Source organism: Pavona decussata, unplaced genomic scaffold (genome assembly GCF_977016875.1).
Source record: "Pavona decussata unplaced genomic scaffold, jaPavDecu1.1 SCAFFOLD_124, whole genome shotgun sequence".
NCBI classification, from domain to species: Eukaryota; Metazoa; Cnidaria; class Anthozoa; order Scleractinia; family Agariciidae; genus Pavona; species Pavona decussata.
The window spans coordinates 1499122-1511497 of NW_028145538.1; the positions used below are offsets into that span (position 1 = coordinate 1499122).

The window sequence follows — 12376 nt, forward strand, 5'->3', positions numbered from 1 at the left end:
GCAAATAAAGGATAAACAATATCACGTGATCATTTCGGCCGTTTATTTCAAACGTATTTCTAAATCTATCTAATTACGGGCTAGAAAGGTACTGTAGCTATATCCGCCGAGATTATCTTTTGTTACTTGTGGGTAGAGCTGAACTATTACGCCTTTTTTCCCAAATGGCCGTTCCTAGAATGGATACTCAACAACAAGGTTGGACACCTTAGTTGATGTTTGCCAATACAATATTCTTTAATCCTCATAGTACTGACCGTAGACGAGAACAGAAGCCTATTTGATAGGCAGAAAAATGAGAGAATAGACCTTTATTTAGACAGGGTACAGCGTTTTGGTGTTAAGCACTGATTTGTAAGCGGTTAGCTCTGATTTGTTGTCATGTCAGACTCTCTAAGATAAGTAAAAAATTATCATTTTCGCCAGCTAGGATGGGAGGTATGAAGCAAATGACCCGGGTTCCAGGCGAACACTAATTTGATTTTAGCCGTGTCAAGAGTTTCACAGGTAACGTGAAAACCTTTTTTAACCGGTTAAGTTTACAATCAATTTTAAAAGGAATTTCTTCAAATGAAGGGCTGGCTGCATAACCACACTAAATAAAGTGACTCGAGTTTTTTTCGCCACTGAGATTTGACTGTCTTTCTGGGATGGGGGTTTGCATATTACCTAAAATTACTAAGAATGGCCTCGCTGAATTTCAACGCATACTAGTAACCAAGATCAGACTATGACAAGTCAATGTGACAGCCAACCAAGCATGTCAAAACGAACAGGTGTGTCATTGAGTTGAGTGTCTGGTAGCCAGGTTTTTATATGTGATGGATTTTTGAGAAATCAGGCCTAACCATTCAAAGGCGATCAAAGGCTCAATGCAACATGCATTTATTCACAATATGACCAGCTCCCAGTTGGCTTGATAGCTCAGTTGGTAGAGAACTGCACCGGCATCGCAGAGGTCATGGGTTCGAATCCCGTTCAAGCCTGGATTTTTTTTTTCAGACTTTCTTTTCGCAACTACTTAAGTTGCGTACTAACTGCGAGATTCTTTCTTCTATTTGATGCATTTACTTGTTACTCAAACTCGCAAAATTTAATCACAGTGCACAGCTACATGTACCTTGCTCGCGTGCCTTGGATATGATAAAATTACATACCTTGTTCACCGAGTGCACCCCTAGCTCCACCCTCTCCTATTGAGCCAGCATCACCAGGGTCTCCATCTAGTCCAGGCATACCAATTTTACCAGCTGGTCCAGGATCCCCAGGATCACCAGATGGGATTGCCACACCATCTGCTGGGGGTGGACCGGGGTCACCTCTGTCTCCTTTAATTCCAGGTGGACCTAAAGAAAATTGAGGAACCAAGCCAATTAAGTGCTTGTTTCTGTAAGATCCGTAGGATTGTTATATAGCTTAAGTTTGTCCTGTCAAAGTGCACGCATTCATTGGCTAATTCATAGTCAAATGACATCTAACTTTAGAAGTTTAAAACATCATGGTACCACGATGTAATTCCCACATCTGCCAACATTCCTTTTCTGCCCATCGTCTTAAACAAAATTAAGATATATGAAGGTTTAGGAGTTGACATCCACCACAGAAATTTCGCTTATGAGATTATTCATGGTAAGGGTCCTTCCCGCACTAGATCACATTTCCAAACCTGCTTCAAGGTCGTGATTTCCCTTGTTATCTTCTCATCAATTATTAATGACTTTCAGAAAGTATTTCCAAAACTGTACAAACCAAGTAATTTAACTTACCAGGTTCACCAGGTTCTCCTGGGGTGGAATTTCCAGCTGGTCCACTTGAACCTGTATCTCCAGTAGCTCCAGCCAAACCATCTAAACCATTCATTCCTGGCTTTCCTTCGTCACCCTTCTCACCTTTCTCTCCTGGCAAGTCAGCTCCATTATCGCCAATAGGACCTAATAATAATAATTATTAATAATTGTATTATATAAACTAGCGTGGTATTGTCTATGCATGAATACAACGTTTTGGTCCAACATCCCACTAGCTACGCTGGCTATTTATTTATTCAATGGTGCCAAATGTCTTACTTTTTAAGATACATTTCTCTGACAATCCTTAATTCCTTTGCGCTAAACAAATGACAGGTCTGCTTATATTTATGCAGCTAGTCCAACATTTGGACATATAACACTGATCAGGTTTGCACAAGAGTTGAATCCCTCACCTTTCTCTCCTGGATCCCCAGGGAAACCAACTACACCGTTTTCTCCACGAGGACCTGGAGGGCCATCGTCTCCAGGCTTTCCAGCAATTCCCTCGATTCCTCCCAAGCCTTGAACACCTAAAGATGAAGAATAAGGGCACAACGTTCGCTCACAGACATAAAAAGGTTGTGAACGCATTAGCTGAACCATTTGAGCACGACTACATATACTACCTGGCGGATGTGATGCTAGCATGCTGGGACAACCCTAGAATTTTGGGAGATTGATCGTAATGGTTTTCCCTCTTATACACCTGAGTAGCAAATGAATTGCTGAGCAGTTTCCTGTCTAAAGAAACTACATGATTTAGGCAGCTTGTCCAACATTTGGACATATAACACTGATAAGGTGCGAAAAAGAGTCGACTTAAATTATAAGTCAGGCTCTAATGGTTCAAGTCATTGAACTGTTACTTCTCCAGTGTTGTGTGCTTTATGTTGGGTGAGAGTAACCAAAATGATAATCATCGTAAAAGATGGATTAAGGTTAAGCACTGATCAGTGGTAGATTTCTATTACAGTATGCAATCTATGGGGTGGCTTTGGGGTTTTCAGGGGTCTGATCAAGATTTGCATTTTGTATGCTTAGCAAATAGTGTTGGTAATCTTGCATGTTTCTGACTTTTCCAGATCTTTGTTCCCTCCCTCCCATCCACTTAGCTGATGTTTGTGGATTAAGACAATCCGTGCAGTATCATTGTTAGTCCGTTGCTACTGGCAAGTATGGGGAAGGCAAACACGGAGTTGCTGGGTGGCTGTCGCTCACAGGATTGCCATGGTAACCTCAACTGCAGCCTCCCCGTTTTCACTTTTGGCTCAATCTCTTTTCTTGGCACAAGTTCCCAAGCCAATCAATTGTCAATGAGTTTTAATTTACTGGTCAACTTGGTTTACCGTATATCAAATTATTATAACCATGGTTATCATTTATTTTGATATACAACGTGCCCTCATGAAATTGCCAGTTAACAACATGGTATAGGTCACCTGGTTGTCCAGTAGGTCCTGCCTCTCCTGCAGGCCCGGATTCACCTTGAGGACCTTCATCACCCTTGTCTCCAAGGATACCAGCAGCTCCTTGGGCACCCTTCTCTCCCTGTAGCCCATTTAAGCCAATCAATCCAGACTCTCCTTTAGGTCCAGGATCACCAGGCTCGCCTTTTGGTCCCTTAGATCCTGGCGTTGCTTTCCCTACAAAGGACATGCAACACGACGCTGCTTTAACACCAAGTCTACAGAATGCCTAGAATTAAAAATTAAAGAAAACTACCCACCCAAGACCATCCAACGTTTCTTTTGTTAAAAAATGAAAAATAAACAGTACCATAGGAAAGAACCTCTGAAACACTTTTACTCGAGAGGGAACACTTTTCCTTCCAACAAGAGTTGTGGACACAATATAAAACAGGGATTTACAGAATTAATAATTAAAAACAACTTTAAGTCCCAGATACAAAAATTACAACCCGAGTCCTGTGGGCAAGAAACAGCGGAAACGATGGTTTTAGAGCACTAAATGTTGGCTAAAGCCGAAACTTGTATGAAGTCCTTGGTTAAAACATTGTGTACATGCAAACTTCATTTAAATGGTTGGTCAAGTACTGTTAGAAAGAAATGCTCCCGACATTTTTAGTTTTCTACTTTTTCACACATAGTGGGTCTTGGATATGAAAGGGAGATTTATCTAGCCGAAGGATATATAGGTACCTGGTGGTCCTTGATCTCCAACCTCTCCTTTATCACCATTAGGGCCTTGGGGACCAGGAATGCCAGTAGGACCTTGTTCACCACGAGGTCCTTGGGCTCCTTGCATCCCTGGAAGACCTTCCATACCTTTCACTCCTGGGAGACCTGGTCGACCTTTTGGTCCTGGAAAACCAGGGTCACCAGTGGGACCTACATAAGCAGTGGATAGATATATATATATAAATATAGATATACTCATTTATTTGCCATAAAACACAATAGTCTAATACAAAAGTGGCAATTAAGATATGGCGAGGAGACCTTGAGAAGTCACCTCAAAATAACAATAAATACAAAATAGTGCAGCATATGTACGGCATGAACAAATCACAATTATCCCAATAAAAACTTGTACCTTCGTTTCTTAAAGTTAGGAAAGCTCGAAGAACCTTATAAAAATTTCCAAGCAAACTCCTTGCATTAAAATGCATCAAAGAAAATGTGATATTTTTGTGTCCTGAGACAATTCTGTTGCTAATTTCCTATTTAATCAAAATGAAGAGTTTACTGCAAAGGTAACATAGGGTAAAAATTATGGATAAAATAAGGACTTTTTCCAGTCTTGAAACTTTAAAAAGACATTCAGGTCGAATCTCTCCTTGCTACCACTCTCGTAAGCGACCAGCTATATTTATGAACACCACTGTGAAACCCCGTTTGAATTGTCACTTAAACTCTGAAATCCAAAGTTCTCATAAGCGACCGCTCCCATAAGCGACAACGACCACTGAAAGATTCTGATACGTATTACGGCAACTCTTTAAAAACTGTGTACAATTTGTGATCACACTTACAGTAACATAGCACTACCTAATAATTTTCGTAGATAAAGATCTCAAATCTAAAATTCAAGATGATTAACGGCTGGACCAAGAGTATTATCCTGAGACCAAGGTAGAAAGCTTTATGCTAAAAGCTCTGGTAAGTGACCAGCTTCTGCTGTTGCAGCTTTTGGTTGTTTACGAGAGTGCATTCTTGTAAGTGACTGGCTCTAGTTACGACCAATTTTTTTTCCAATTCCCGAGGTGGTCACTTACGAGAGCTTTGACTGTATTCGTAACGAGGGCCTTGACAGAGTCCTACACGACAATTGAGTCAATGTTGTCTCCTTTGTTTGTCATAACATAGATTTCACATTTTGAAGTACTGTAAGTTTATGTTCGTCTATTTCACTTATCTATCTAACAACACTTTTGTAATTGTTTTAAACTAGATTATACATTTTAAAACATTGTAAAAGTATGCCATGAAAGTTGTGAGTCACCGTGGTTTGAAATGATGGATCAAAATCAATCGCTTGTCTCACAACTGTGTGGTATAGGTTTTGATCCCGATATTTCAACTTTTATACAGCTGGTCTTCATCAGACGATGGTGTTGACTTGTTGTGTGCCAATATAAGTAGCACTGTGGTTGGTGGTGATTTTTTCATTTCAATCCTCATTTTGTCCTCTGCGGGTGCTGATGATTTTGATCAAATTTGTATTTTGTGGCCAAATTTCTCCACAGCCAGCATAGAATTTTACCGTGCCTACTTTTCGGGGTTGTCACTCTCCAAGGGTCACTAGTTTCAGGATTTACTAACTATCAAATTTGGGTGTTGATTACTTCGGATCTTCAAGGTACAATGGGAGACAAAACTCTTAGGATAATTAACATGATTTGCTTTAATTTCTCCCCCTTTCCCCCTCGCCCCCAAGCAATGTTGTAGTTTGTGCAGCCCTGTACACTTTACCCTGTCCTAAAAGTGTTTCTTCATCCAAACATTGTTTGGAGGGAGGAGAGGAGGGCCATTCGCGGTATCCACGTAGTTAGAGAAGTGCATATTACGCTACATCTGATTATTTGATAAGTTAAGGATGTGGAAGGAAAGTTTTCCACAACCGTTCCAAGGATTTCTGTCCTCCACTGAGATCTAACATTAAAATGTTAGAATAACCAATGGAGAGTGAAAAGCTTCCTGATATTATAAACAAGTTCTGAAACTAAAGACACTCTTGTGGGACATCATAAAGATTTTGAAAAGGTATGCAGCAGTAGTGCACTTGGGCAGGATAATAAACTTGGGTATATTTTTTTTAACGAAAAAGTTTGTCGAGGTTGTAACGCACCCATGCAGAATCACGTTCAAAGACAGTTAATTTGCCTGGTGCTGGCCTTTACCAAAGCCCCTGCTTTTGGATTTAGTTATTATACAGGCATGGAATCTTTTAAGAACAGTCCACAATGGCTTATGAGATGCGAATACCCTGTAAATAGTTTTAAATTAGCTTGACGTACACCCGGTGGTTCACGTTTTGACAACTTGTACTTTTTTTTATGTGTGTAGATGAGAGACGGTACATGAACTTAAAAACACTTTTCTTTTTTGAAAAACTGTTACATTCAAACGGCGCCTGGGGTTTTGAATAATTCTGAATAATGAATGAATGAATTTCTTATTTACTGCAGAGATCACCAAGTCTCATGGCGGTTTACAATTCTATGGGGTGAGATCGGACGTCAGTGTGTGAAGGCTATCGGTCCATATTAGACCTCGCCCACTCAACCCAAGCATGAGCATGATAACAGAAAGCTGGAATGTATCTTCAAAGATTCAGCTGAGTATGATAAGGAGATGAAAGTCTGTCCAGCAGATGGTGAACTGCCCTACAGATTACGAAATTCATACCTCTACAGCTCCTTCCAACTGTTGTCTTCACTAAGGTTAGAAGTTCATCAAAGCTTTTGGGCTGCAGGATATCGTCATTGTCTGTGACTAATGTCGCCAACTGCTTTCTATCCACACTTCCAATGCCTATTGCAATCACCTTTACACCCAGATCCTTTATTGGTTGGATAGCATCCACCAGAGGAGTTTGATTAGGAACTAAGTCCACTCCAGTTTGGTTGCCATCAGTCATCAGGACCATAACCTGATAAATATAAAAAAAATGTTAAGTCCATGTTCAGGTCAGGTTTGTCATTTGGGCTGTTTCCTTAGACAAAAAACGTTGCTCTACTTTCAATCTTTTCTATTTGGAGTGTATGAATGAGTACTAGTAGACCACTACAAGAAATGATTGAGATAGCTCTGCAATGGACAAGCGTCCCATCCAAGAACTTTGGAGCAAAAAATTGTTGATTTACCGAAATCAGCATTGTGTCCTGAATCCGGTATTAGATTAGGGTGGAACATGAGCGACGAGTGATATAGTAATGAGATGAGATACGAAGTTATAAGAAGTCCGCCAGACTGGACTCTACAAAACTGGACTATAAGTATTAGACCTAAGTAGTCACTTAGGTCTAATATCTGCAGCATAAAGTGACTGGTAAATTGCAGAGGCAACCTCACCATTTATACACTCTGGTACAGGGAGAATATTTGGACTAAATTTTCTAGATCAAGGAAACAACACAACATGACAGATGGACAAGGCTCAAACTACATACAGAACTTCCACCTTCCAGGTGAAACTCTGGTACCTTAAAACCAACCTAATCATGCCTCTACTAAACTGGAAAATACCCTGTGCATTGTGCTGCATCACTGCTTATATACTACAAATGAATTGCTGGGTTTAAAAACAGCCATCCCTCACTAAAGGATTATTTGCTTGGAGGTCAGAACATTTCTGATATATACGTTTGAAACTAGGCTCTAAAACTGCGTTACATTAGAAGCCTGCGGGGGGGGGGGGGGGGGGGTGGGAAAATGATTCAGGCCAAGAGTTTCACTCACTAATTGTTCTACATCCTAAAAGGTGTACGTTGATATTTTCGGTTTTCTTGGTTTTGTTCTGAGATGTCCTCATTTTCGGCCATTGGCTACGACAATACATTAACAAAACAGTCCCCCCGTCCACGTTTCACGTCGTAGTGTTGCTAAACCTTAACCTACAATTCAACATAGAGCCATTATGTAGACCCCTTATGCACTCAGCCGTTTGTTTGAACAAACTGATTTTGTGCTAGGGAGGCAAAAGTCATGTCTCTGGCCTAAAATGAATCGTGCTCCAAATAGACAGCCTTTATTCATCAGGTGATGATCTACTTTTCTTGCCTAGGGACAAATTGCACAAATTTCTGTAATTTTTTTTACAGGTCTGTCATTTCAAGTGTGAAATCCTTACAAATCTTGTCCTCCAACAAGTTATGATTAAAAATCTCCTGTGGAAAAAATAAGGCAAATTGGACTACTCATCACCATTTTCAACAGCATTATCACTTAGATGCTTTGAACCAAGCTCTTCAATTGCCTTGTCATTTCTGTCCCGTGGTTATCTCAATGTAATGTCACTTTTGAGCTTATCAGGGCCTCAATTAAGTCATATGAAATGACATTTATAGCTGAATGAGCCAGAGGCCCCGTTGCACTACCTTTCTTGACGATGCTCTCATTCCCCCTGCACGTGTAAACAACTGTTCCGCGGCAACCTTGAGTGCCAAATCAATTCGTGTTATGCCAAAAGTTTGCCTAACACCATCCACGAGTGTCTTTATTTCTTCTTTATCATAGGATGTTGAAAACTTGAGCGGCAAAGTGGCACGTGTGCTGTACTCAATGACGCCAACATGAGTCAGGTTCGGTCCAATTTGGAGAAAGTCTATCACTTGTTTGATAAAATTTTGCAGAATTACAAACTCATTCTCAAGAATACTGCCAGATGTGTCAACGAGGAACGCATAATCAGCATTGAATTGACCACACACTAAAGTTGAAAGAAAAAAAGAAATAGTAGTACAAAATTAATAAGATACAGGTAAGGTATGTTTTTAGGTTCCTTTGTCAAGTTGTTGCTGCTTGACTCCCAAGAAACCATTAGCTATAATTACCATTCTTGGTTTGAAGCTTTTTCATAAAGATGATTGGCATACCCTATAAAATCTTAAGACAATTTACAGATTTTAAGATACTGACTTTATTTTACATTACCAGACAGCTGATCCTAAATTAATACTGCTGAGGATTCTTACAAGAGATTTACAGTAAAGTTAATTTCAATGGGATTTTATAAATCTCATTTTGTTAGTGGTAAGTGTAATGGAGCATGAATCTGCTCCTGTCAACATGAAAATCCACTTAGATGTGGCCTCAAATCCAAGAAATATTAGTGTACTACTGGCGAGACCTAATGTTCATTTTCGAGGTCGTTTGTAAAACACTGACCAACATGTTAATATTACCGACAACAAGTATTACCTACACCGTACACTGGGAAATGGCATCAAAGAATTTAGTTAGTAGTAGCTGGTTTGAAACCAGGAATAACATTTTATTTATTTTATTAGCTTTGCCTATTACATGATACAGAAAAATAAAGGAATAAGTATAATAAATGCTAAATTAGATAGGGATACCACAACAGCGGTAAGCCAATTACAGTGGTCCCAGAGTTTAAAAATATATATATAAAAAAAAATCAAAAAAATAAAAAAAAATAATAAAAAATAAAAATTAAGAAAACAGATGAGGCTACACATGGCGATTTAAAACAACAACGAAGATGGACAGACACATTACGTGAAACGTAGTAAGTAGGTATAGTATGATGGTCCAGGTTTGTGTAGTCCTAAAAAGACTTATGAGTGATACTGATTGACATCTAGACAGCCTGGCGCCCGTTTCTCGAAAGTCCCAGTAACTTACCTGACCCAATAAGTATATTTTTAAATGTTTTTCCACCGATTAAACAGTGATTACAGACATGGTACTTGGCCAATGTTTTCATAGAATTATTAACCTCTTACTAACCGAGCGCGAGGGCCGTACTGAGGAATACTGGCCCGAGGTCGTGGCAGTACGGCGAGGTCCGTACAAAAACGACCGAGGGCCAATATTCCCCAGTACGGCTCAAGCAAGCTAGGTTAGTAAGTAATTTATTATATGGCACTCGGAGCAAACTTGTTTATTTATAAAAACGCACTTCCGGTCACTTGAATTCAAAGGGTTTCCCGCGTGAAGTGTTTTTGATGACGCGAGCAACCCAGAAAGAACAAACACGTAATCATGTTGATTATAGAAAAGACTTCAAGAACGATTTGTAGCGTAATTTGACGAAAATCTTAACAGCTGCGGTTTGTTTTTGAAACTCACAAAACTGGTTTCGTCGAAACCTTACTAGCCCATCACAAAGTACGGATTAAGAAAAGGTTGCTGTGAAAATCACATTCAACTTTAAAAGAAGCAGCATTAAGTCAATCGTCCTCATCGCTCTCATCTCTGGCTTGGAAACCCAAGTGTAGGTATAAAAACCACCACACAGTTCTTTGAAGTACAACTGGATTGGAGTCGCCGAATTCTCCTGCCTCAAAAAGAGCATCTTCTTCGTTTTCGTCAATCGCCTGAGCGGCTTGCAGCTCGTTTCTTCTGCCGTGTTCAGTTGTGAACTAGTGACTTGTGATTTGCAGCTAGAACTCTTCTCGATTTTTCAAACCCATTGTACTTGAGTATGTTGAATGGATATTTCTTCTCAGATAAGTATCGCTGTATATTGCGCTGAAAACTGAAAAATGCTGCTGGCTCGTATTCACCTTTTCCTGCACACGTTTATAAAAAAATTGACGAAAGGTGGTCAAGCTCGGACGCAGGTAGGCTTTCAATTGTTTTACTATTTAAGCCATTAGCTTCAATAAAACGGAGTAGCGTGATCATATTAGTAGACGTTTTCCTTTTGTGTTTTCACTTCTCTGTTTGTTTACGTAATCGTCAATGGCTTCGTGGCCTTCGCTGATGCCTGTTTCAGAGGTTTCTAGATCTTTGGGATAGTAAAATTTGTTTTGTAAATGATATCCTTTTTCGTCCATGTTGGAATCAGTCTTTTGGGTAGTTTCTTTGCAAAGAATGAAAGTATTTTCAAATTTTCGTTTCGCAGTTTTAGCTGCAAATTTTCAAATTTGCCGCTTGTCCTAAACAAAAATACACGGCTTACGACCACGGAAACGGTCCGTATGGTAAAATCCCGACCAAGAAAGAACCAATCAGAACACGCGGATTTACCTCAAGACTACCTTGCCATATAATAAAATAAGATTTTAAAATTACTATTCAAAGCTACAAATACTGTCTTCTGTTAAGAAACATTTATCATCAAAGACACACATCTTTCGAGAAACAGGCCCATGAGGAAAATTAAATGTCATATTGTATTTATTATAACTAACAACAATACTCTCTATTAGCTGGATGGTAACAGGACTGATTTCTACTGAAGTATGAACAGGAACTATGTTGGGTGGATGTTATCTGGATTAAGCTTCATTAGATCTACAACAAGCTGGACTGCTTTTGAGCTTTTAACAATTTTACCAGAAAATGCCTGTTTGATGCCCAATTTTCAAACTCTGGTAGAAAGCATACTGATCTTCCAGCTAGGCTGGGGGTTGGGTGGTAGCTTGACTGTACAAAACTATATCTTAGCTGGATTTGCAAGAACGTACTTACAGAAACGTTCCTTGCTGAAGGAATATGCTAGTCAATAACAACACTTCAATTAGGGCTCATCATAAGAAAACAAGATCAAGGAACAGTATGGAAAAGAAACAAGTGGCTTTGCTTTGGAATTAGAAATGACATTGACATCTGTACTGAAATGAAACATGACCTATGGTCCCACAAGACAAGAGGCTGATGACGACATCAACTTACTTAAAATCTCACTCAAAACCTGGTCTTTTCGAGCTCAACATAATCATCTGGCTAATGTTATCACACTCTTGAGTGGAAATCCGACAGGAAATGACAGTTCGTGAGTACTAGATCATTAGCCTAAAAATACCCACAGTTATAAGGGTGAAAAATAAACAAGTAGCTTTTCAAACTCGGGCTTTTCAAGACAAAACCCTTGTCAAGTCTTGTTCTTCCTGGACATTTTACGTCCAAGTCCCAGACGATGAGCAAAAAAATTGAATGAGAAATGCTATAGGGCAGGGCGAGGGGGGTGGAGAAAGCTACTTTTTAACTCGTGAATGCGCGCATGCGCAATGAACGAGTTATAGCGATGGTGGGGTTTTCACTTGGTTGGTTCGTGTTGTTAACTTTCAGGCATGCACAGTGAATGAGTAATCATAATGTAGTGGAATTTCACTCTGGCGCTGGTTGAAATAAGCAAAATATGGTTTTCGGAAGGGAAACACACCTCTTGGAAACGGTGAACTTCTAAGGGATGCTTGTTAGTTTCAAAAGCGGAAATAAAGCTTTAACAGCGAAAAATCTTTTTGTTTGATTTTTAGTTTTATTTAGTTTTTGAAAGAACTGCAGTGTTTTGAATTCAATTAGTGGAAAAAACACGAGCATAATTTGACAATCATTTTAGTGCAAGAATGGAGATTTTTTGTTAAATCTGAGCAAAATTGTTTTTTCGTTTTTCCACAAGGTAAGGTGTCTTTAAGAATTTAAAATAATTGA

At 39.4% G+C, this 12376-nt stretch overlaps 1 protein-coding gene across 2 annotated transcripts in view; it reads right to left on the reverse strand.

Annotated features, from left to right (window-relative positions):
* LOC146469392 (uncharacterized) overlaps positions 1 to 12376 on the reverse strand; it is an 85162-nt gene that overhangs the window by 10439 nt on the left and 62347 nt on the right. For both annotated transcript variants that reach the window (XM_085123420.1, XM_085123419.1), the window contains exons 31-37: positions 8350 to 8681; positions 6659 to 6902; positions 3950 to 4138; positions 3230 to 3433; positions 2204 to 2320; positions 1767 to 1931; positions 1158 to 1346 (exon numbers count right to left, since the gene is read on the reverse strand). In XM_085123420.1, the coding sequence (XP_084979546.1) occupies positions 1158 to 1346; positions 1767 to 1931; positions 2204 to 2320; positions 3230 to 3433; positions 3950 to 4138; positions 6659 to 6902; positions 8350 to 8681 (1440 nt within the window). The remainder of the gene's footprint in view (positions 1 to 1157; positions 1347 to 1766; positions 1932 to 2203; positions 2321 to 3229; positions 3434 to 3949; positions 4139 to 6658; positions 6903 to 8349; positions 8682 to 12376) is intronic.